This window comes from Solea solea, chromosome 17, assembly GCF_958295425.1.
Source record: "Solea solea chromosome 17, fSolSol10.1, whole genome shotgun sequence".
Lineage (NCBI taxonomy): Eukaryota > Metazoa > Chordata > Actinopteri > Pleuronectiformes > Soleidae > Solea > Solea solea.
The window spans coordinates 20,995,272-21,020,161 of record NC_081150.1 but is presented as its reverse complement, the minus strand read 5'-3'; the positions used below and the strand labels follow the sequence as shown (position 1 = coordinate 21,020,161).

The 24,890-nt window shown below is 41.4% G+C and overlaps 5 protein-coding genes across 9 annotated transcripts in view; 3 read left to right on the top strand and 2 right to left on the bottom strand.

The window, feature by feature from the left end:
• Window positions 1-1,427: 1,427 nt before the first annotated feature.
• Window positions 1,428-6,948, bottom strand: ndufaf7 (NADH:ubiquinone oxidoreductase complex assembly factor 7). The gene is made up of 10 exons (XM_058614009.1): window positions 6,441-6,948; window positions 5,756-5,919; window positions 5,581-5,661; window positions 5,390-5,500; window positions 4,829-5,042; window positions 4,671-4,729; window positions 4,109-4,222; window positions 3,733-3,876; window positions 2,294-2,467; window positions 1,428-2,210 (listed from the first exon to the last, which is right to left on the bottom strand). The coding sequence occupies exons 1-10, from the start codon at window positions 6,502-6,504 to the stop codon at window positions 1,989-1,991; spliced, it is 1,347 nt and encodes a 448-aa protein (XP_058469992.1). The 5' UTR covers window positions 6,505-6,948; the 3' UTR covers window positions 1,428-1,988.
• A 289-nt stretch (window positions 6,949-7,237) lies between these two features.
• Window positions 7,238-15,028, top strand: cebpz (CCAAT enhancer binding protein zeta). Of its 2 annotated transcripts, none has more exons than XM_058614005.1 (17): window positions 7,238-7,479; window positions 7,650-9,157; window positions 9,577-9,808; window positions 10,209-10,362; window positions 10,477-10,571; window positions 10,957-11,010; window positions 11,098-11,200; window positions 11,478-11,537; window positions 11,629-11,695; window positions 12,000-12,106; window positions 12,227-12,287; window positions 13,074-13,279; window positions 13,370-13,402; window positions 13,525-13,623; window positions 13,717-13,781; window positions 13,934-14,015; window positions 14,442-15,028. In XM_058614005.1, exons 1-17 carry the CDS (start codon window positions 7,279-7,281, stop codon window positions 14,618-14,620), a joined length of 3,306 nt encoding a protein of 1,101 aa, XP_058469988.1. In that variant the 5' UTR covers window positions 7,238-7,278; the 3' UTR covers window positions 14,621-15,028. The 2 variants fall into 2 exon arrangements, with proteins under 2 accessions (XP_058469988.1, XP_058469987.1); XM_058614004.1 differs by having other exon boundaries at window positions 13,074-13,282.
• LOC131443923 (protein CEBPZOS-like) lies at window positions 14,120-18,902 on the bottom strand. Of its 4 annotated transcripts, XM_058614011.1 has the most exons (4): window positions 15,949-16,465; window positions 15,195-15,294; window positions 15,010-15,054; window positions 14,271-14,750 (listed from the first exon to the last, which is right to left on the bottom strand). In XM_058614011.1, exons 2-4 carry the CDS (start codon window positions 15,292-15,294, stop codon window positions 14,668-14,670), a joined length of 228 nt encoding a protein of 75 aa, XP_058469994.1. In that variant the 5' UTR covers window positions 15,949-16,465; the 3' UTR covers window positions 14,271-14,667. The 4 variants fall into 4 exon arrangements, 1 of the variants encoding a protein (XP_058469994.1); XR_009233680.1 differs by lacking the exon at window positions 15,949-16,465 and adding an exon at window positions 18,815-18,902 and having other exon boundaries at window positions 14,120-15,054; XR_009233679.1 differs by lacking the exon at window positions 15,949-16,465 and adding an exon at window positions 16,685-16,779 and having other exon boundaries at window positions 14,120-15,054.
• Window positions 16,569-19,857, top strand: LOC131443922 (silk gland factor 1-like). The gene is made up of 2 exons (XM_058614010.1): window positions 16,569-17,634; window positions 18,734-19,857. The coding sequence occupies exons 1-2, from the start codon at window positions 17,512-17,514 to the stop codon at window positions 19,808-19,810; spliced, it is 1,200 nt and encodes a 399-aa protein (XP_058469993.1). The 5' UTR covers window positions 16,569-17,511; the 3' UTR covers window positions 19,811-19,857.
• A 3,843-nt stretch (window positions 19,858-23,700) lies between these two features.
• LOC131443189 (cytochrome c oxidase subunit 7A2, mitochondrial) overlaps window positions 23,701-24,890 on the top strand; it is a 4,871-nt gene continuing 3,681 nt past the window's right edge. Inside the window, exons 1-2 of the mRNA XM_058612602.1 lie at window positions 23,701-23,840; window positions 24,172-24,261. Of these exons, the coding sequence (XP_058468585.1) occupies window positions 23,823-23,840; window positions 24,172-24,261 (108 nt within the window). The 5' untranslated portion in view covers window positions 23,701-23,822. The remainder of the gene's footprint in view (window positions 23,841-24,171; window positions 24,262-24,890) is intronic.

The window sequence follows — 24,890 nt, the reverse complement described above, 5'->3', positions numbered from 1 at the left end:
CTTTTTTTTTGTTTTTCTGAGAAGAAAAAAAACAGCCTGAGAATTTATGTCCCGTTTTATATTTTTGCAGGAAATATTTGCGTTTTGTGGAAGATTTTTGATGCTAAAACATTAAAAAGCCGAACTTTGAGAAACGTCTGTGTTTCACATTTAAACGGAAAATAAAGTTTGTTTACGTGACATTCCACAAAGATGTTCTCACAGGATTTTACCGAAGTTTGTCTTTGTTTAATTGATAAAGGAAGTAAAATGCATTTCTGTTGTCGCATTGTTTAGTTTAGCGTTTATTTCTGATTTCCTGGAGCCAAAGAAAGACCTAGAAATACACCGACCTAACATTAGGCAAAAATATTAGCTTTTTTTTTTTTTTTTGACAAAATCCAGGACATTTTTGAGTTCCTGAAGATTCTTTTCTGCGAGATCCAGTCCATGTTTTGTGAGATCTCGCAAACATTTTGACATTTTGCGAGAATTCGCAAACAAACAAAAGGTTTTTTGATTGAGCAATAGTTTGGGTAAATCCACCACGCGTGTTTGAGCGCTCACCAATCTTTAGCAACGCACCGTAGAAGGTTTTTGTGACGTCCTGCAAACTTTTGTGCAAAGTCCTGTACAGTTCACAAAATTATTTTGCGAGATCTCGTACGTTTTTTTTTTGGTGAGATTATGCAAAAGTTCGGCAGACTCCCACACGTGTTTTGTGAGATCTCGCAAAATTTTGTCAAAGTCCAGTACGTTCTGTGAAATCCTGGACATATTTTGCGAGATCCTGTACGTGTTTTCGTGAGATTACGCAAACGTTTTGAGAAATCACTTAAAGGTTTTGTGAAATCTGGATACTTTTTCGAGTTATTTTGAGATCTCGCAGGTTTTTCTGAGATCTCGTACATCGCAGATTCTTTGAAGAGCCGACAAAGGCTTCACGAAATCCCTTTCAACGCTTTGTGAGATTTTGCAAAGCACATATTTTTAAAAAGTAATGAAAATAAAGGAAAACAATCCCGGCCTAATCCACCATCTACATATTAATATTGTGTTTGATCTCAGATGTGCGACTTGTTAGTGGAGCCACGTCTTTAACATCCTGTCACTTTTTCCACGTGTGAGTCACACTCGTCAAAGTAAATGAAAAAAAAGAAGAAGGAAAGCAGGACGTTTGGAAACCATCTCTTAATTAACCTGAAGTCCTGAACCTGATCTGCTGTCGGAGACCCCCCCCCCCACACACGTGAAACCTGACCTTTAAATCGTCCCCACACAGCAGCAGCAGCAGCTAATTGTTTCCAGCTGAAGACGGAAGCAGCCGAGCGAGCCACGTAGGACGACCCAGGGGCAGGAAAAACATCTGACCTTTGACCTAAGGTGCCGACACGGTTCATCAGGTGTCGGACGTTTCAAGATCGGGCAGAAAAATAAAAACAACACACTTTCACATCAGGATTTCAATTTCAAATAAGTGAAGTTGGACAAGGACTGTTGTTCCATAAATGAGGGACATTGTTTGTCCATTTGTACGAACACTGTACGTTCAACTCTGTGTCAGTTTAAGTCTACGATGTCTTCAGAACACGTTCATGTCTTTATCTCACTGTGAGACAGACTTTTCCAACAGGAAACGGAAGTTTGTAAACCACTCACTCTCCCACACCAAAGCACATAGAGAAAACCAGTGATTTTTACATCACAGCACACAGGAGTTGTTGATCCACTGCTGCCTCCATCACTAAGTTCTAATGTCTTATTTTGTCAATTCAGCCTATAAAGTCATTCATTATGATTGAAGTCAGAGACACAAAGTGACCACATGAGGCAGCAGTGGACCAGCAGCTCCTGTGTCCCCGTGAGCTAAAATCACTGATTTTCTCCATGGGGTTTGGTATGGGAGATTTTTCTAGGTGAGTCTGTTGTTACATGGCTGAACAGCAGAGGGCGCTCACAGAGCAGACTTCACTAACGACGACATGTTTCTGAAATTCTCTGAAGTTCCTTCAGGAGAAGCTGAGCTCGGTGAATCCGGCCACCGGCAGCTGCAGCGGACTCTTCTTCTCCAGCTTCAGTCCCGAAACTTTCTCCGGTTTGGCGAAGCGACTGCGGTGCAGGAGGCCCAGGAAGTGGAAGCGCTCGCCCATGTGGGCGGAGTTAGTCAGCATGTCGTAGCTGCTGATCAGCTGCTTCCTGGTGGAGGCGTCGCTGCAGTTCCTCAGCAGAACCTGCGGAGAGGAGCAAGACTCTTCATCACAGACCTGGACCTGGACCTGGACCTGGAAACCAAAACATCTCACGTTAGACTCACCTGCAGTCGTGCGTCGATGCCCATGTTTTTCAGGAACGTCCTCTGAGTGACGGGCCCCAGACAGGCCACGCCCACTCCAGCCATCCTCCGCAGGAAGCTGAAGTCCACGTCGGCGGTGAGGTCGGCTGAGCCGGGCGAGGTCAGGACGTCGTGGAGCTGGTGACCTCTGAACCCCTGAGGAAGAAAAAAAACTTTCCCATGAGCCTCGCTGGTTTACATATTCACGCAGTTAAAGTGAGTTTCCTGTAGCCTTGCGAAGTCGTAAAAATCGCGTTTATGTATGGCGTCACAGCTGCGATAAGAACGGACCAAAACCCTGCCGCTATCTTGTGGTCGGAACTCACGCAACTTTCACCGCTATTCGCACTTTTGCTGCCGTTGTTTCACGTTAAATAATTCGCACACATAGTACCGTGTCATTTTTAAATCGCAGACGTGTTGCGATGTTCTTTGTGTTCTCAGAAATAACACGTAGAGCGTTGTTAGCGACAGGCATTTATATGTCTGTGCCTTCAACTTCTCGGCGTGAGCCTCGTAAACTCGTCCCGACTTCCGATAAATTAAAGGAAACACCTCATTTGTAGCAGTTGCTCTTTCAGAATATCATTTTTATTTATTTATTTATTTCTTAAATGTAATAATAAATAAAAAAACAGAGCAGCCATTTTGAATTGTGACGTTCAAACCACTTGGAATGAACTTCAGGGGGCGCTAGAGACGAAATATCATGACAAAAACAGTAATTATGGGCTGTTTTTTGCCCCTGAGTGTTGTAGACGTTTAGACAGAGGGAGAGGAGGAAGGGGCGGAGCTTGTTGAGCCTAGTTTCCTCTGCATCTGCAGAAGAAGAACTTCACCGTTTCCTACAACTGTCGCCGAGGACGAGACTCAGACCCGTCGCTGACATCCACGTGTCAAACACCGTAATCACCATTTTATTCATGTAAACTGCTGCTTTTTTTATCATGGATCAAGTTATTTATTTGTCCTTCACTTAAAACAAATCTAATGATGTACTTTTTAATAACCTAAATTCTGTTTTACAATCTAATTTAAAACTAAACGGAATCTTTTTTAGATTTAAATGTTTCCCGACATAAACTCAGGAAAACGTCCAGATAAATTCGCCACAAATGTCTCGCGATGTTTGTCGTTCAAACTTAAAAAGTCAAAGATTCAGTTTTTAAAACACAGGACGTGAAAATTGTATTTAACGGTGATTTTATTTATTCACACGTTCACAGTATGGTGTGAACAGGTGATTTACTGCAAGTAAATACAACAACGGGAGTTAAATGAAGCTGTTCCGAGTTGGAAATCCATAAATTCTGCGTCCCAACTTCAAATAAAACGGACACTGAGAGGCTCAACGCTGCCCTCTACAGAAGTAAAACATGGTAAACTCGTATTTTTAAACCCGCACACAAACGTCGTCGTACCCTGAACGTATCGGTCTTGGTTCCGTCATGGCCATAGTCTGCGATCAGTGCCGCGCCGCCGCCTTCTACGATCCGCCGCACCAGCTGCTGGACAATGACCCCGCCCTCTGCACACACCTCCACATGGTCCCGCCTTTCGTCTGCCTGAAACACACACAAACAACTTCAGCCTGAATTATAAACATCAAATATTAATTCTATTTCTGGGAAGCTGGTGTTTTTTGTCGCTAGGAACAAATGTGTCGGTTTTTGAGAGAGACAATTCTAACAATTCAAAAATTTGAGATACATTTATTCAACACAGACAAACAGAAAGTCCCTGGGATCTCTGACGGGCCCTCCTCGTCTGTCAGATTATCAGGTGCATGTTTCTTACGTGGACGAGTGTGGACGAGGCGAGTGTCGGCGACGGCGCGATGACGAACCTCAGCTGCTCCGGCTTCTCCGGGTCGATGTCGACCATCACCTCCCTCCAGCCTTTCTCTGTCCTCTGTCCACAACAAACAAAGCTTATTTCTGTCAGATATTCTTACAAACCAACAAATAAACAATCACATCCAAACACTGAGCTTTAATTCTGGTCATTTTACGTCATCAGAATCTTCAAAATGTGGTAAAACTGACATTGTATCACAATTTAACCGCAAAAAAAAAGCCACTTTCCAGTCTTAGTTCGCCGCTAACCTAAAAGTTCAAACTGTTCCTTTAAACACTTTGTTTATCGTTTGACTTTTCAGTTCCAAAAGTAAAGAAAAATCCAGAAATCACTTTCCTGCAAGACAGGAATTTCAGTCATGTTACTTTAGCACCATCTGGTGGGGAAGCAGGGTATAAACCACATGATTCCAGTTATTCACACAGGCAGGACGCTGAAGAGAAGCAAACTAATAAATGCTAATGAAATGACGTTAAAGTGACACAAACGTCGTAAAACAGACCTGAAACTTGTGGACGGGCAGAGCGTCGAAGAACTCGTGAGCGAGGAAGACGCTGAAACCTGCAATACAAAGAGAGGAAAACCACTCACGTTCCCACACCAAAGTCCATCGAGAAAATCAGTGATTTTAGCTCGCTGGGACACAGGTTTAGCTTCTACCTGTGGGGATGTCGTCTAACCGGCGGTACCACGACACCGGGAGTCCGGCCGCAGTTTCCCCGCTGCGGTAAACCGGCTCGTCCTCGGCGTCTGCCTCACGGCTGCTGGTCCCAGTCAGATTCTGGGCCTGAAGTCGACTCAGAGTCGGACTCACCTCGACCAGGTGGAGGGAGACGGAGGCATCACCCAGCACTGACCGCAGCTGACTGAACACCTGAGAGGAAGGCAATTTCTGTGATTTTCAGCTTCTTAAATGTGAATATTTTACTTTCTGTGATTTTCAGCTTCTTAAATGTGAATATTTTACTTTCTGTGATTTTCAGCTTCTTAAATGTGAATATTTTCTGCTTTCTTTGCTCCATAAAACATAGAAATCATTCAAATTGAATCATTTTGTGGACAAAAACAAGACGTTTGAGAAACATCATCATTTCCAGAGTTTGACAAACACTGATCAATATTTTTCTGATATTTCACAGAACAAACGAGTCCTTGATTAAAGGAGAAAACAATCCACAGATTAGCTGATCACGACAATAACCGTCGAGAGGCAGTTCTTACTCTGATGATGTCACAGGCCAACGATCCTTTCCCAGGTCCGAGTTCGACGAGCTGCAGCTGCTCGGGTCGACCCGCTCCCATCCACTCACTGATGACCCACACGCCCAGCAGCTGCACAGGAAGTTAAAAAAACACATTCAACCTTCATGTAAATACATCAACACTTTGTTTATTTTGTCTTCCTTTCTCACTTCTCCAAAAATCTGGCTGATCTCTGGTGACGTGATGAAGTCTCCGTCTGGTCCCAGCATGTTGTTCTTCACGTAATAACCCTTAAAGAGAGAGAGAGAGAGAGAGAGAGAGCGAATCAGCCTGAGCTGTGTTTACAGTTTTTATTTTTCTGAAGTCTGTGAAGAGTAAACTCACCGTCACAGGGTTGGTCAGCACCTCCCTCATGTACTCGGCCACCGAAATCGGACCTGTGGCTTTTATTTTGGACGTCAGGTGACGCAGAATCGACGGTGGAGGCTTTTCCTGGTCGTCTGGTGAAGAGCTGCAGAAGAGTCTGAGCTGAGCTGATCGCCATCGCACTGTCACACACACACAGACATGAAAAAAACAGGTACTAATGTCTGACTATTTTCATAGTTGATATCATAAAACATCAAGAAATGGTGGACTTGTTTATTTTATTTTATTGTTTAACAACTGATCAAAATCAGGGATGCACAATTTATTACCGAAAAATATTAATATTTTCTCCAAAAATCAAACCATCCACATATATTTCATAATAATGTGCACAACATTTTTAATGTAATACTGTTCTGATCAACATTGATATTAAAATAGAGCTGCATGATTCATTAACGACCACATTAATCGTAGACTATTTTGCCACTCGTTTATTTGAGTGAGTTTTTTGAAAATCTAACTATTGAATAAACTGAAAATGAATGAATATAAAGATAAAGACTGATATTATTTGAATGTGGTGTTTTCATGATGCAGATTATATCCTTTTAAAGGAATCTCTGAGAAATTATCTGATAATAGTTCATTAATAATCAATCAATATCACATTTAAATGAATTTTAAATCATAATCTCACCTGCTGCTGAGGAACTGCAGACTCTTCTGAGCAGCTGCTGTGTTTTAGCACTTAGAAAAATCATCTTTCTGCTGATTATTCATCTGATTTTACCTGATAAAAGTACACAAACAACCTTTCACCTCTCAAACAGCATTAGGTGCTAACAGGTTAGCATTAGTCACGTTAGAAACATGTGGGGTCACGTGACAAGACGCAGAAAACTCACACACTGAGACAAAAGTCTTTACTTCACGCACGCGATTTAAAACGTGCGTGGATTAATTTGCGTTAGTCCGACGTTTACAGAAATGAAAAGCTACAGAGTTGTTGTGTATGAGCTAAACGCTAATGCTAACTTCAACTCTGAGATTGCGATGATGCAAAAGATTTAACATCTGGTTATTTTCCAGAATAAAATAGCGGAAATACACATTCAAATGCTTTAAATGTTTAAATAACTCTCAAATACTTATATAGAAACTAAAAATAACGTATAATAATTATCAAAAAGAATAAACATCCAATAAAAGTAACGATCAAACGCCCCAACAATTCATAAACAGGCGTTTGTTCATTTTATTTTGAAAATACATTTCATTTCCTGTATTTGTTTTTTACAGTCAACTTGACAACAAGCTCCTTGACTGGATGACCTTTAGTGACGTAACCAAACAACACAACAACACATTTTTAAAAGGAAAGCAAGCAATATATTTCGTGTATTATGTAAATTCACTGCTGTAAAATTGAATCACGGACAAAAATGTATAACAAACTATTATTATTATTGTACCCGGAAGCGCTGACGTGACGTCGCTTACTTCTTCCGGTTCACGCTCCTCACGCTGTCGCGAGCATGGCAGCGAAAAACAACCATCGCAGGAAACACAAACCCGCATTTAAAGCGAGTTTTAAGGCCGAAGAATTAGAGCCGGAGGCCGAGAATGGCGACGGAGAGGGGGACGAAGAAGCGGCAGCTGACGGAGGTGAAGGAAAAGCGGGAGAAAACGACGACGAGTTCAGCCTGGACGAAGTTCTACGGCTGGGAGGAACACAGGTGAGGAAAAATCTGACACCGTTCAGAACCTCATAGAGTTTAACTGTTTTAAAATAAGTTGCCACAATTCAGAACCTGATGTACTTTATTCTAATATTTGATTTTAAAATGTCCTTGTGCAGGTGCATTGTTCCTCCCCTCCCTCAAACCTTTTTTTCCTCTGTTTACAGGCCGATTATATTCTTCTCGCCGCCATCGACGACTCCAAAGAGCTCGTCAATGGAGGTAAGAAAGATGCCATAGATGATCTGGAGGAGGGCGAGCTGGCGAAATTCATCAACAAACTGGGCTTTGGCGCTTTTGCGGGTCAGAACATCATCGCAGAGGAGCCAGAGGCCGACGACGCTGGGGGCTCTGGTGAGAAGGAAAGTAAAAAAGCAAAAAACAAGAAAACGTCAGCAGAAGAAGAAGAAACATCCAGTGGTCTGAAGAAAGTCGTCAGTGACCTGCAGGAAGTGAGCAAACAGAAGGCCAAGAAGACGAAAGACGCTCAGGCAAGAAAAAAGACCAAGCAGAACCTGAATGTGTTTGAGTTTCAGCAGAGACAGAACCTGCTCATCAAACCTGGAGGGAAGTGGTTCGACCTGGAATATACCACCGAGGGTTCGTCCACGCCGCAGGATCCGCAGCTTGTCTCCAAGTACAAGACGTTGGCTCAGCAGCTGTTTGAGGCGGAGGTGGAGCTCTACAAGAGCAAGAAGGTCCTGCAGAAAGGGGCCAACTCCCACTGGATGAAGACGGTCGTCTCCTCCGGCGTGCTGGCCGACAGGATGGCGGCCATGACGGTCCTGATCCAGGACGCTCCAGTGCACACGGTGGATCACGTGAGTAACCTGGTGTCCATGGTGAAGAAGAAGGGCAGCAGGAGGATGGGTCTGATGGCTCTGGACACACTGCGAGAGCTGCTGCTGTCCGACCTGCTGCCGGAGAACAGGAAGCTCCGCGCCTTCGCCCAGCACCCGTTTGACCAGCTGGAAGAGAAAGCCAGTGGCAACCGCGACTCCCGCGACCGCCGCCTTGTCCTCTGGTACTTCGAGCACCAGCTGAAGCACCAGGTGGCCGAGTTCGTGGCGGCGCTGGACTCGGTGGCTCACGACACGGTGGCGGCGACCAAGGCGAAGGCACTGGCCACCGCCCACGAGCTCCTCTGCGGCCGCCCCGAGCAGGAGAAGGCTCTGCTCAACCAGGTCGTCAACAAGCTGGGAGACCCCGAGTACAAGACGGCGGCCAAAGCCACCTACCTGCTGGAGACGCTGCTGCACAAACACCCCAACATGAAGGTGGTGGTGTGCTGCGAGGTGGAGCGGCTCATGTTCCGGCCCAACATCGCCGCCAAAGCGCAGTACTACGCCGTCTGCTTCCTCAGCCAGGTGCTGCTGAGCCACGACGAGGCCGAGCTTGCCGCCAAACTCATCACCATCTACTTCTCCTTCTTCCGCGCCTGCGTCAAGAACAAGGACATCGAGTCCAAGATGCTGAGCGCGCTGCTGTCGGGCGTGAACCGGGCGTATCCGTACGCTGGCGCCGGCGACGAGAAGGTGAAGGAGCAGCTGGACACGCTGTTCAGGGTGGTCCACCTGGTGAAGTTCAACACGGCCGTGCAGGCGCTGATGCTGCTCTTCCAGGTGATGGACTCACAGCAGACCGTCTCTGACCGGTATTACGTCGCCCTCTACAGGTAAAACTCACACCTGCAGCTCCATGTCTCTGTGGTGGATCATCGAGATTTTACTAATAATTAACATGAAATGCAGGAATATTACGTTGTTTTACGTCAGATAATGATGTCGGTGATTTTAACATCACACACACAGGAGTTGTTGATCCACTGCTGCCTCCATCACTAAGTTCAAATGTCTTATTTTGTCCAGCTTTTCTTCATTCACATTTACTTCAGTGACACACAGTGACCACACGAGGCAGCAGTAGACCAGCAGCTCCTGTGTCCCTGTGAGCTTAAATCACTGATTTTCTCTGTGGGGTTTGGTGTGGGAGAGTGAGTGGGTTACAAACTTGAGCTTCCTGTTGGAAAAGTCTGTCTCACAGTGAGATGAAGACATGAACATGTTCTTATAACACGTCTTTCTTCTTCTGCAGGAAGTTGTTGGACCCTGGTCTGTCGTCGTCCTCCAGACAGAGCATGTTCCTCAACCTCCTGTACAAGTCTCTGAAGGCCGACATCGTGCTGCGGCGGATCAAAGCCTTCGTCAAGCGTCTGCTGCAGGTCAGCGCCGAGCAGAGCGCCAGCTTCGCCTGCGGCGCCCTCTTCCTGGTGTCAGAGGTCATGAAGGCCAAGCCCGGCCTGAAGATCCTGCTGCAGGAGACCGAGGCGAGAGAACGTTTTTTTTTTCACCCGTTTTTTCTTATGTAAATGTGTCATTATTTTATTATACATAATCATTATTTATAATTTATTTATTACATCATATTTTATTAGTTCAAAAGTCTTTTATTGTGGAAACTAAGATTGTTTATTTTGTAGCAACAAAGTAAATTCATTACATCGCGTTAAACGATTGATTTGAATTCAAGAATGTGGAGCAAAGGAAATCGAGATGAGTTTGAAAGAGAAACAGCATTTTTCAAAAGATACAGACGTTTAGTTTTGATTGTCATGGTGAATTTAAATGTATTAGTATCGTATTTTTTTTAATTAAATCAAAAGTTAACTAAAGGATTTAAAGTCGTCATGGTTACACTTTGTTTTGTAACGTTGTTGTTCTTGTCAGGACGGAGAGGAGGAGGAGTTTAAAGATATGGCCGAGGAAAACGATGATGAAGAGGAGAACTTTGTGGACGCAGATAAAGTCCAGGAAGGAGGAAACGCTGAGTCGGCACACGCTAAACCTGCTGCATCATGGGTTCATCACCACAACCTGGAAGGTGTGTGTGTGTGTGTGATACAGTTTACGATAAAATTGACATTTACCGTACTCCATGTTGTTGTCGTAACGATTTATTATTTTTCATGTTTTCAAAACTTCACTTCCTGTTTAGCATCGGGAGGGAAAGCGGCGCAGACGTACGACCCGCTGCACAGAAACCCGATGTTCTGCGGCGCGGACTACACAACGCTGTGGGAGCTACAGCGGGTACGACTAACGTTAGCGGCGCAGGGTCACGACACATCGATATATATATATATATATATATATATATATGCTTTGCCTTTAAAAAGAAATAATTTATTAAACTGTGGTGTTTTCGTGATTCTTTTTTGTGCCTTTTTTTGAATCTATACTGTTTGATTTTTGACGTCTAAATCTGCTGCGACTTTTGTACGAGCTTTTCTTGTCATTTTACCATACTGAGACTATTTTAATTTTTTTGCGACTGTTTTAGACACATTGCTACGCTATTAACTTTTCTGTGGCAAAATGTGTTTTGGGATTTTACGACTTACATTTGACGTGTTTTTTGACATTTTGTTGTTTTTTGTAGCTTTTATTAAAAAGTTTTGATTTCTTTTTTTTCCAGCTCTCGCTGCACTTTCATCCGTCTGTGTCGCTGTTTGCAAAAACAATCCTGCAGGTAAAAATTAAATAATTGTACTTTTTATTATTATTGTTATTGTATATAATGTTGATGATGATGATTTTGTTGATGTTTCTTCCTCAGGGCGGAGTCATCCTGTACTCTGGGGATCCACTACAGGATTTCACTCTCACTCGCTTCCTGGATCGATTCGTCTTCAGAAACCCGAAACAGCTGAAGGGACAACGTGAGCAAAAAATATCTCTTTCATCATTTCACAGCTGATGATGTTTATTTTGCATGTTTGGTCGTAAAATACACAGATTTTCACAATATTTCATGTTTTTTTATCAACACAGTCTAGTAAAATATTTTTTTTCATTTGACACATTAAGTGACAAAATGTTATGATGTTTTTGACACAGCGATAAATGATTTTTTACAATATTTCATGTTTTTTTGTTACATTCCTGTTGAATATCATTGAAAAGTCTTGTAATAAAAGTCGTTTTTGCTTTGATCAGAAAACACAGACTCTGCCGCGCTGAGGCCCAAACACAAGTCACGGTTCAACTCTGTACCCGGTGAGAAGTTAGTTACTGTGTTACGTTTGTGTTACGTTTGTGTCGTTTTGTTGTTAGATCTGGTTTTGACTGTTTGTGTCTCTGGTCTCAGTGAACTGTGACGAGTTTCTGTCTAAAGAAGAAAGTCAGATTCCTGTGGACGAGATTTTCTTCCATCGGTGAGTCACTGACTTTTATCTTCTGTATTCATCGGATCACGTTTGACAGGAAGTTAATCACCAATTTATCGTTTTTATAGTAATCAGAGATTAGATGAGTTTTTACGTTGTTGTTGTTGAAGACTTTTTTTTTAACAAAAAATGTTTCCTTTTTTTTGTTTTGTGACGTACACTTGTCACCCTGATAGTAATCTTAAACTAGATTAGATTAGACTTTATTTTAGAGCATAGAAATGGAACAAAATGTCTAAACATATATAATAAAGATTAACAAGGTTCTTTGACACTGACGTCGTCTCGTCAGATTCTTTAAGAAACGTCGTCAGGAGAAACAAATCCGTCGTCCGCGCAGAGACGGAGACGACGAGAGCGTGGACGACGTGGACGACGAGGAGTTTGAGAAAATCCTCGGTGAGTGACGCAGACGTGCCGAGGCGCTTCCCACAACTTCTGTAAAGAGTCGGCAAACTTTTTCTTTTGTTTTTTTTTTTAAAATGTAATATTTGGTGTGTGGCTTTTGTTGTTGGTCAGATTCGTGTGAAGGAGACTCGTATTTCACCGACCTGGGCAACAACGATCTGGACTTCGCAGGGTGAGTCTTCAGCTTTTAGTCGCATTTTTTTGTTTTGTGTCGCAACAGAAAACCTACGATACAACGTCAGAGAGTTGACCATGTTTTTACGTGTAGCCAAACGTCAAAAGGTTCAGCAAATACTATATTACGACATGTTTACCTTTTTACGTTACTACACCTTCACGTTTTGGAAAATGTCTTTTTTTTTCTTACTCTATGATTAAAAAAATACGGTCTTACGGCGGGGGAGGTGGAACGATACCGTAAAATATCGCAATATTATATCGCCTTTTTGCATATAATGTTTTTTAACTGATGTTACAAATGAATAAAAAAAATCAGTCCACTAGATGGTGCCAAAGTGCTCACTCTCACTGGAGCTGTGTGAAAAGATTGCAATTTATGATTTTGTATTTGTATTTATGACTCTGTATTTTGCGATACACCGGTTTCTCCGGTGATTCCCATGTCGTCCTACATTCTTACGTTTTCACTTTTTTGACTTCCTTCTGAAATCGTATACTTCGATGTCGTAGGAAAACGTTTGTAAATTCTTTGACAACTTGCCATAAATTAAAAAAAAACGATTTCAATTTTTTTTTTTTACGATGTTTTTGGCGTCTCACTCGGAGGTTTTAACGATGTTTTTACATCATTTTATGGTCTGCCGATTTTCTTTCGTTCTGTCTAAAAACGATTGTGACAAACATCAGAAAAACTTTTCAAACATTTGTTTTAATTGAATCTGTTTCTCAGGTGTTTTTTTTTTTTGATTCCTGACTTTTTTTTCTCGTCGTTTCTCAGGAATGTGAAGAGTAAAAAAGGAAAGAAAGACGCCGACGACTCAGACGCCGATGACTCGGACATGGACGACGACGACCTGGACGACGAGGAGGTCTCTCTGGGCAGCATGGACGAGGAGGACTTTGGAGACGAGCTGGAGGACGAGGGCGGGGCTTTCATGGACCCAGACGGAGGCGGAGAAGACGACGACGACGAAGAAGACGAAGGCAGTAAATAAATAAACAGACAAATGTTTTCTGTTAGTTTGAAACAATGATTTAAACCTTATTCTTTATCGTTTCTTTGCTCTTTTTCAGCTCCAGAGTTTGATGACGATGTTGCGTTCGATGGTGAGAACGATTTCATTGACACTTAAATGTCTTCATCACACACTAATAACTCAAAGTTTAATGTTTTATATGCAACAAAAAACAACTTTGTGCAACAAACTCATGCAAAACAAATTTTCCAGATTCAGACGATGAAACAGAAGCTCCAGACGTCACTCCTCAAACCAGGAAGGGGAAGAGGAAATCATCGGAGGAGCTCAACTTCTCTGGATCCTTCTCTGGTCAGCGACGAGATTAGATAATCTACCGTATTTGACGCATCAAAATCATCCCGTTTGTTTCATTTTAATGTGCTATTTTCTTTCTTCTCACAGACTCTAAATCAGGGAAGAAGAAGAAAGGAAAGAAAGACGGAGCCATGTTTGCTTCAGCTGAAGAGGTGAGATGAAAATGATTGTCTCCTAATCTCATGTAGTAATAATAATAATAATAATAATAATAATAAAAAAAAGTGTCAGACCTTGAATGTGGTTTCAGTACTGCTGTTAAAAACCACAAATATAACGCGTGGAAATGTTTGTTTGTGTTCAGTTTGGTTCTCTGCTGGACGAAAACGCCGGCTCCAAGTTCGACAATGTGGGCCTGAACGCCATGGCAACCACAGACCGAGCAGGTGAGACCAAAGCCAGTGTTTTAACGTGGGAAACCGACGTCTCACTCGTTCATTTCAGATCCAGTTCAGTCTTGTTTTGAGTGGAGTTTGGACACCAGCAACTATACATTTAAATATTTAATATTCAGTAAAAACGTGGTTGCAAAGTTGTGAAATCTTATTTTCCAATGCGACAATCCTCATTAATTTAAGTTTCCACCCAAGTGGAAAATTTTGCAAAAAGCCAATCAAGGCTAAGTGGAAAAGTGTCATAAATCAGTCGTACACATTTTACTTTTATTAGTCGTAGACATGTTGCTTTGTTGTTTGTGACGTCACTCCCAAGTTCAGACTTCTGCCGTAAATGTTTACACGTAGTTTTACACATAGTTGTTTCTACAAAACTTGTGAAAGTTGTGCAACGTCCTCTCGCTCGCTCTCTCTCAGGTGTGAAGCAGCTGAAGTGGGAGTCTCAGCGCGACGACTGGATCCAGGGCCGCGACGTCAAGACGCTGCGCAAGAAGAAGGCGGTGTTCAACAAGAGGAGGCCGACGTTCGCCAGAGGCAAGGCAGGAGGCAAGACGCTCGGCGGCAACAACAACAACAACAAGAAGAGGAGGAAGTAGTTCATCATCATCATCACGAGTGTGAACTTTTTTACAAACAGACGCCTTCAGTCGTGTTTGGTCGACCACACTTCAACGTCTCGCTCTCGGATTCCGTGAATCCCCGCCCACTCATTGGACTGGTAGTAAACTGGGAGGAGACAGGAGCGGTCAGCTGATCATGTTGTTGTTTTTACACGGTTTCATAAGAAAGAAAACCCTAGCAGATTTTCTTCTATTGTAAATCTATAATGATCTGTTATATAAAGAGGCTAAAAATGTTTCCTGATGACGATTTTACACTTGAGTAAAAACCGTTTCAGTATGAATCAGGTTTTTCAGGAGATTTACACAAATATTTACATAAATAAGTCCATAAACAAGACTCAAATAAACACATGTTTTCTTACCTTCAAGAATCGAAGGGAACTTCGTATTCATGGTGTTTCTGAAATCTGCAGGAAAACAAAATGTGGATTAAGTGTTTTTTTTTTATTATTTACTTTTAAATTTACCAGTGTATGTCTTAAGGATATGATAAGTTTTAAAGTGAAAACATCCATCCACATAAAGATCTCATCGGCTGACGTCAAACCTCGACTGTTGTTCATTTTGTGAAAGAGAGCGTACGCTCCACAGACGCCCAGCAGCTCCACCACGATCACGCCCTTCATCAGTTTCTTAGGCAGAGGCATCTGAACACACACAGGTCAACAAATACAAACTTTATTTAAAGGTCCAGGGTATTACCATCGCCTTATAACCCCGACAGCGCGTCATTACTCCTGTACGTAATTCCATCATGAGCAAATTTCACATAATATGCAAATTATAACAATAACAAATCTGAATTCAAGACTGAAAGTGGGGTTTGGACAGAATAAAAACTTTAAACAGACCATAAGCGAAATAACTCTTCATGTTTTAACTTAATTGATTAGACAAATTACACTGGGATAATCCTTTAAAACTGAACATACATTTGGATGAAATACCAACATCAAGGTATAATTTTGCATTATTTAATTTCTTCTGTGTTGAGACAGGTGTCGCGTTCAAACTAAAGTGTTTAAAGAAAACATTTTGGGGAAAATGTTTGGTAAAGCTGTGTTTAGTGTAAAACCCATAACATACATTGATTTTAATTTTATTTACTCTAAATTGTATCTTTATTTTATTACATTTTACTTGAATAAAACAACCGAACAAATACGCCATTTTAAAACATCAAGTGATATTTGCAATCCGTAGTATTCACTTAGTTATTTACAATTATTTTAATCATTTTTTGCAGCAAAAACTCACAATTACTCGTTCAATTTATATCATATTATCGTTAGCAAACGTACCTTCAGCTACGAGGTTAAATTATCAACTAAGTGGTTTAAAAGAAAGACACTTGAATATGTCAAAACTGTTGAAAACGACGCTCCACTGCCCTTGAGTTCTAACGAGGGCTAACAGGAGCTAAACGTACTGCGGCTCAAACAGCTGCTAATCGAGGCTACCGGCTAACGGGCGCTAACAGCTCAAAAAGTAACACCGGTCAACCAACAGCTAACAAACGCTACCGGCTGATACGTACTATGGGTCAAACGGCGGCTAATAGAACCTAGCGGCTAACGTATGCTAACACCTACAAGTCAACTGCGGGCCCTACAGCAGCTAATCGAAGCTACCGGATAACAGATGCTTACAGCTGGAAATGTTGGTTAAACGGCAGATATACAGACGCTTAAAACGTCCCGTGGGCCAAACTGAAGTTAACACGAGTAACCAGCTAACCGATGCTAACAGCTATGTGAGTACACGGGTCAGGTGGTAGCGAACGGAGGAGAATGACCGCCGGAACCTGACGACCCAAGGGAGCTAAAGGAAGCTACGAGCTAACGGGAGCTAACGAGAGCTATGAGTTACTTGAAACTGGACGTAAATGCTAAGCTCACCACAGAAGCTACCGGCTAACTGTCACTGCTAACACCGGGACGTCAATACGTCAATTTCTCGATTGAATATGTATGTATGTATATATTTTTTATCAGACGCCATTTTGTGTTGCGGAAAATAAGCACATTGATTATTCACCTGTTTTCATAAAAATTCGTGTTAAATTAACAGTATTCTGTTTTTTGAACATAGGTTGTACATTAATTGTTTTAGGCTGTAGTGGCATGAGTTCGCCAGCAGATGTCAGTGTGTTACAATATGCACCTCCACCGTGAAAGTGTCTTTTTAGAGCTTTTATTGTGGTAAACTTAAATCGGTTTAACTGTGTACACGTTTGTTTTCTGTGTCAATAAATAAAACAAGTTTTCTCTCATTTATGTCTCGATGTTGAAGTCTGTTACGAACATGAATTTTTATTTTTTTAATTATGAAATGTGTCTCATCTTAACCATTTTTATACACAATTTAATATTAGTACAAAGTATAGAGAACTTTTATGCATTTACCCTGTGTGCGAAAGATATCATGGTCGCAAGTTCGACTCCACCCCTGGCTGATTGTACTCAATGCCATTGTAAGTCGCTTTGGATAAAAGCGTCTGCTAAATGACATGTAATGTAATGTAATGTAATTTGGAGGTATGGGCCTTTTCCTCTGTTGTCAGGGTGACGTCACAGATTCGACAGGTAACGGGGGCGGAGTCTTGTGTTGACGTTATTCAGACGAAGATGTGAGCGCGTGCGGGAACAAAAGGAGGCAGTTGATTGGTTTAGAGACTGAAGGAAAGAAGAAGCTGCAGCAGCAGGTGACACAGTTCAGTCACTGTGGAGACACCGCACCTCCTGCTCCTGCTCCTGCTCCTGCTCCTGTGATGAAACTCCAGTCCCGGTTATAAATCGTCAGGAGACGCGGGTCACCTCCCGGTCCCGTCTCGTGTTCAACTTATTTTTTATTTTTTAAGAGAAATGAGACTGAGCGCGTTTAAAATGGAGACAAACGATCTTCTTCATCATCATCATCATCATCATCAGGACTGGATGAACAGCAGCTGCAGCAGCAGCGGGGGTCACTGTGGAGCAGAGGCCGAGGTGAGAGAACTCTGCTGCGGCTTCATCACAGCAGAGAAGCCGCTGATTATACAATAACTAAAAACACTTCAAATTATTATTTCGTTTTACTTTAATTGAAATTAGAGGTCGTTTGCTCAGCTCTGTTATGTGATGATGAAAAAATGATTTATCTTAAAATAAAGAAAAGATAAATAATCTGTCGTAATTTCGTTAGAAAAGTGTTCTTATCACGCTGTAATTAAACAAACGTGTTGTAAATAAAGTTAAACTAGGTTGAAATATTATTGATACAATAAAATAAAATACATTTTAAAAAGAGGCATTTCCTGTTATTACATTATTCAAGTCATGTTTATATTTATTAGACTGAATCAAACACGTTTGTATGTTAATCCATCATTAGATTCGTGTAAATAAATATGAATGAATGAATGGCATAAATCTGTCAAATTTTAGATCCTTAACTATTTAATAATTTCACCTTTTATTCGAATGATTAAACCCCCTCAGACCGTCGCCTATAACATTAATAATCCTTTTTATACTTTCAAACCTTTTAACAACACTACATTTATTACTAAGGAAACGAAATTAATCAAATTAAAAAATAGTTAACACATAATAAAAAAAATATATAAAATAATAGTCCTAATACATATTTATTTAAGAGAGAACAAAAATATTTGTTCAATTAAAATAAGCATGTTTGTGATTTGTAATTATCTAATGTCTAATTTAATTGGAAAATACATATCTGGCGTTATGACACGAGTACAATAATTATAATATTATTATTACTATTATTATTATTATTAATGATAATAATAATGTTAATAATACTAATAATATTAATTATTATTATTATAATAATAGGATTCAAGAATTGCCATTTATTTATTTTGATGCAACAAGAACATGTTTCTGTGCTTTTAAAATCTCAATATGTACCGTTTAATACATCATTTTAATAATACTAATAAATAGTATATATAATATAGTATTATAATATATATAATAATGATAATATAATTGTACACATATAATATCATAATAAGTTATTATTACTATAACTCGTAACAATTGTTTAATAATAAAAATAATCATTTCTGTGTTTCAGTTTTACGCCGCAGCGGGAAACATGAGCAGCTACATGAGCGCGCATGGCGTGACCGGCACCGGCAACATGAACGCGCCTTACCTGAACCCGGTCGGGATCGGGATGAGACCCGGTCCACAGGCGCGGGAACTGAGCTCCGTCAGCCCGCCTCCGTACGCAGCGATGTCGGTGATGAGTCCAGTGATGAGTCCGGGGATGAGTCCAGAGTTCGGATCGAAGTCCTGCAGCAGCGGCAGCACCGTCACGTGCCAGGAGCACAAACCATTCCACCGGCGGAGCCGCGCGCACGCGAAGCCTCCGTACTCGTACATCTCTCTGATCAGCACCGCGATCCGACAGTCCGGCACCAGGATGCTGACGCTGAGCGACATCTACCGGTGGATCATGGACCTGTTCCCGTTCTACCGGCAGAACCAGCAGCGCTGGCAGAACTCCGTCCGACACTCGCTCTCCTTCAACGACTGCTTCATCAAAGTGCCGCGGACCCGGGACAAACCCGGGAAGGGCTCCTTCTGGACCCTGCACCCGGACTCCGGGGACATGTTCGAGAACGGATGCTTCCTGCGGAGACAGAAGAGGTTCAGGAGCCACAAGGAGACCACGGTGAAGAACACGGTGAAGAACACGGTGAAGACCACGGTGAAGACCACGGTGAAGACCATGAAGAAGAAGAAGGAGGAGGAGGAACCGGGATCTTGCTCTGGTTCACTTTCTCCTCACTTTTCTTCTTCCTCCTCCTCCTCCTCTTCTCCTTCATCCTCAGAGGTCAAAGTGCACCACTGTGACCTGCTAACCTCCAGCCACATGCGCGTGTCCTACCCGCCCCAGCTCCTCCCTCCTCCTCCTCTTCCTCCTCCTCCTCCCTGCTTCTTCTCCTCCTTCAACCACCGCTTCTCCATTAACAACCTCATGTCTGAGCCTCCGCTGCTGCTGCTGCCAAACCCGGGACCGGGATCGGGACTGGACCCGGTTCCCTGCACCGACAACAGCAGCGGCTACTATCACCACCACCAGAACCAGAACCAGAACCAGAACCTGAGCTCCATCATAGGAAACAGGACTGAGTTTCTGGAGTAAAAACTCTTTCTGCTGATGTTTGTGTTTGTTTACAAAAAAAGATAAAACTTTTTTACATGAAAACAAAATATTTTATTGTTTTGTTTTTTTTTTTGTTAAATTTGTCCAAATTGAAAAATTATCAAATTAACAAGTAAAAAAACAATTACGTTTTGTATTTTAAGCATCAAAATAAGAAACAGAAATAAGATTAACAACGTTTAATCTGTGTTCCACTTATAGGTTAAAAATAAAGAATTAAATACATAAATAAGGAAAACCCTAATAATTAAATGTATTTATTTATATTTTTATTTAAACCTATAAGTGGAATACTGATTGTAGCCGAATAATCTCATTAAAATGTATAAATATGAAAAAATATGAAATAAACATAAATGTATGTATTGGTAATATGAATTAAAATTTCTGAAAGAAAATAAATGAACTGAACGAGTACAAAAACATCTAAATAATGAGATAATTTAAGATAAATAATCAACAGCCAGTTGTTTTAAATAATTATTCATTCATATCACCAATGATTAAAATATGAATGTTAAATTAAAACGATTCAATTCAGCAAACAACAAAGAGTCGGAAGTTATTTCTGTTGTAAAGTTCTAAATCATAAGAGTCCAAATAAAATTCAGATAAAGAACGATAGAAAGTGAAGTTGAAATGTTCCTGAGTGAACACATGAATGTTAGTCTCACACACACACGTGGACGAGTTCAAACCAGAGTTTTTATTCACATGAAAATCAGCAGGTTCTGAATAATAATGAGCGGATTCTCATGAGAAAGAGAAAGAGGTTCATGCTGAGACGCTGGAGGTCAGGGCTTTACCACACACACACACACACACACACACACACACACACACACACACACACACACACACACACACACACACACACGTTTACAAAGGAATCATCGTGAGGACATTCACATTCCCGGGGCCCCTTAACTTAACCACCTTAACTAAGTGCCTAACCCTAACCTAAACCTGATTCTAACCCTGACCCTAAAACCAGGTCTTAGCCCTGAAAAAAAGCCTGTTTAAGTTGTGCAGCCTGAGCCAAAAATGTCACTCACTCACTCTCCCACACCAAAGCCCACAGAGAAAACCAGTGATTTTACCATCACACACACACAGGAGTGGTTGATCCACTGCTGCCTCCATCAGGCAGCATCCTTTATTCCGATGTCCCTCAGTGACACACCGTGACCACACGAGGCAGCAGAGGACCAGCAGCTCCTGTGTCCCCACAAACTTAAATCACTGACTTTCTCTGTGGACTTTGGTGTGAGAGAGTGAGTGGCCTCGTGTGGTCACTTTGTGTCACAGAAATAAATGCTAACTCAGGATTTTAAAAGCCGAATTAGATCAACAACTCCTGTGTGTGTGTGTGTGTGTCTCACAGTGAGATAAAGACGTGAACGCTGTTTGTACGTCTCGTGTTGCGGGAAATCTTTAATCATTTGCAGTAAAACGTTTCTCGAGGGTCTGTTTTTAGGTGTTTGTTTGGCTCCGCCCCCTCCAGTTTAAAGCTTGGTCTCGACCTCAGCAGCTTAGAGCTGTTTTTCTTTTCTTTCCTGGGAACAGAGTCAAGATGGCCGCCTCCTTTGACTGCACTGTTTGCTCAGAGGCTTTGAGTCAGACCCCCCCCCACACACACACACGCACACACACACACACACACGCACACACACACACACACACACACGGCCCAGTGTTTGCTCAGTGGACGAGTGAAGAACACAAAAGGCAGAGTTTGTTTCCCATGAATCAAGTCTCCGTCTGTGGTCTCGTCTGTTTTCACACAACAGCACATCAAACTGGTTTCATGTCATTTAAAGCCTTTTCTCACTGAAACTGTACCATCAGGTGACCTCCTCCTGCTCCTGCTCCTCCTCCTCCTCCTCCTCCTGCTCCTGCTCCTCCTCCTCCTCCTCCTCCTCCTCCTCCTGCTCCTGCTCCTCCTCCTGACTCTGCTCCTCTCCTCCACGCCACTCTGATCAAACTCAGAATCACGGAAATACAAGAAAAAAGTCTGAATTCTGACTTTAATCTCAGAACACAGACTATGTTTTAAACTAAATAACGTTTTGTGTCAAAATAAAAAACTCTTGATTCACAAACTCAAAGGTTTTGGTCACTAACTGTTTTAGAAGATTGAATTAACAACATTTTTTTTAATAAATTAAAAAGACAGGATTCTGACTTTAATCTCAGAAATACAAGAACAATCTTGGAATTATAACGAGAGATAGAATTCAGAATCTCAGAATTGTGAGGAAAAAAGTTATTCATTTTTTATTTACTTTTTAAAATATTCAATCCTCTTCTGTTTCTGGTAAATTTATAATATTGCAAAACATTTTATGACAAAAACAGACTTCCTGTGAACCAAGAATCAAAAACAATTCTTCATGCACAAAAATCCGTTTTCTGACATTTACAACTTTAGTTCACAAAAAACAAAAGTATAATATTTGAAATAAGAAGAATAAGAATTCACACAGAGACAGACAGGAGCATTCTAATTTAAATAATAACAAGTGATTATACAAAACAAAGCCACGAGCTGCTGCTGCTGCTGTTACTGCTGTTACTGCTGCTGTTACTGCTGCTGCACACTGATAAAAACAACAATGAACATTTTCTCACTTTAAATCATCATGTTCAGCTTTTACAGAGCAAATATACAACAAAATAAAATCTAATGGGGGAAAAACATGTTGTAATATGAATAACTGTGGAGTGATTGTGTTACAGCACAGATTCAGGTAAAACTTAAAAAGCACAAAATATACATTTAAACATTTAACATGTAAATACACGTTCATATTAAATCTGCGTCACTGCGTCTCAGACATTCTATAATCAACGTTATACATTTAGCAGCAGGCGAGTGGCGCCATCTCCTGGAGAGGAACAGAAACAGACTTCCTGAAAAAACACTCCACAGTGACACCAGCAGACCGAGCCCTGAACTACACCTGTACGGCACGTTTATGAAAAGTTTATGGAAATTCATTCAACAGCAGAAAAACTGTGTTTTCTGGGTTCAATTTTGAAAAAAAAAAAAAAAAATTCTTCAGAATTCCTGTGAGGTTTTTTTTTTTTTTTTAATTTAAAGTAAATTCCCGGGATCATGAGCTTCGTCTGACGCCTCCGTCTGAATCCAGATGAGAAACAAATCCTCTTTAAATCCTGTGATCTGTGATGGAGTGTGAGGCTGATCGCCAAGGTAACCAGCTGCTGCTGCTGCTGTGTGTGCGTGCGTGCGCGTGTGTGTGTGTGTGTGTGTGTGTGAGAGTGAGAAAAGTCGTTTTCCTGCCAGAGAGTAAAGCTGCTGCTCATCTCACTGCAAGAGTTTAAGACTGAAAACAGAGAGGAAACCACTCACTCTCCCACACCAAAGCCCATAGAGAAAACCAGTGATTTTAGCTCGCGGGGACACAGGAGCTGCTGGTCTACTGCTGCCTCGTGTGGTCACTTTGTGTCACTAAAGTAAATCCAAATGCAGGTTTTTTAATGCCGAATTGACAAAATAAGACATTAGAACTTAGTGATGGAGGCAGCAGTGAATCAACAGCTCCTGTGTGCTGTGATGTTAAAATCACTGTTTTTCTCTATGGGGTTTGGTGTGGCAGAGTGAGTGGTTTATAAACTTCACTTTACTGTTGGAAAAGTATGTCTAACAGTGAGATATAAGAACATAAGTTACATCCACGTGTATTAAAATATTTTAAATCAATATGATTACATATATAATAATAATAATTTTAAATAAGAAATAACAGTTATAAAATCGCACACGAGGAAATACCAAATACACATCAAAGACAAATATAAACAAACTAACATACACGATAGGACAGTAGTGTAGTGTGAGTAATATTTAAAAAACGCTGCAGGGGGCAGCAGAGTACACACTTCCGTATATATATGTCCACGAATAAGAAAAAGCTGTAAGCGGAAGTCGATCTATCCGGTGTCCTTGTGCAGCACTTCTTTCGTCAGGATGTTCAGACACGTCCTTGTAAGTTCATTTTTACCACATTGACGCTCTATTTCCCCGCCACATAACACGGACACGTAACTGGAGATCAATTCGTCTGTTTTTATAAAGTAGTGACGAAGGAAAAGCAGGTGACGTGAACTAACGTTCACAGTTAGTCAGAGGTCAAGCTAGGACGATAGCATTAGCCGTTAGCCGCAGCGTCGTTCGTTGTTTTTTCTGCCTTTCACTCGCGTTTTCTCGTCTTTTTTGAAATTAAAAACAACGATGTGTTTGTGGATTAACGCGAAAGTGTTTTCGTGTGTTTTTGTGCGCTAAGTGACCTGTTCCCCCCCCTGAATGTTTGTTCCAGGCTTTCCAGCAGGTGGCGCGGCGGAGCGTGTCCACCTCTGCCCGGCAGCAGGTCAAGAACAGAGTCCCCGAGAAACAGAAGCTCTTTCAGGTCAGAAAAACACCGATGAAACACAATTTTTACAATTCAGACAGTTTTATTTTTGAATAATCTGTCATCTGTCCGTGAAAAGACTAGAACCAGATCTGACAAAGGACAGAGGCAGTGGATATGATAGTATCCCTCATTATGATTAAAAAGCACTGGATTTCTATTGTGATTAATTGGAGGAACACAAACACTGATGAAACACTATCTGTGCTGGTTCCTAACACTTTCCCTTTATTTGATTTTTATAATTTAGACACATTTATTTGGAATAATCTGTGACCTCCCTGTGAAAAAACTATTCCAGATCTGACTAGGTCAGAGGCAGTGGATTTTTTAAATTAGTGATGGGACAATAAATATATCATCACTCATTAAGATGAAAAAAAAACCCCCCACTTAGAATAAGTTAGAACGTGATGAATAAATTGAGAAACCCCAAAAATATATATATTTTTTAATAATTTCCAGAGATAAATGTGTTATTGAATTAAATTTGTATTTGCATTCAAGGCCATCCACAACCTCGCCCCCCATATCTCTCCGATCTTCTCCATGTTCCCACTCCTTCTCGCACCCTCAGATCCTCTCTCCACAAACCCCTCTGTCTCCTCTGCCCGTCTGTGTATATA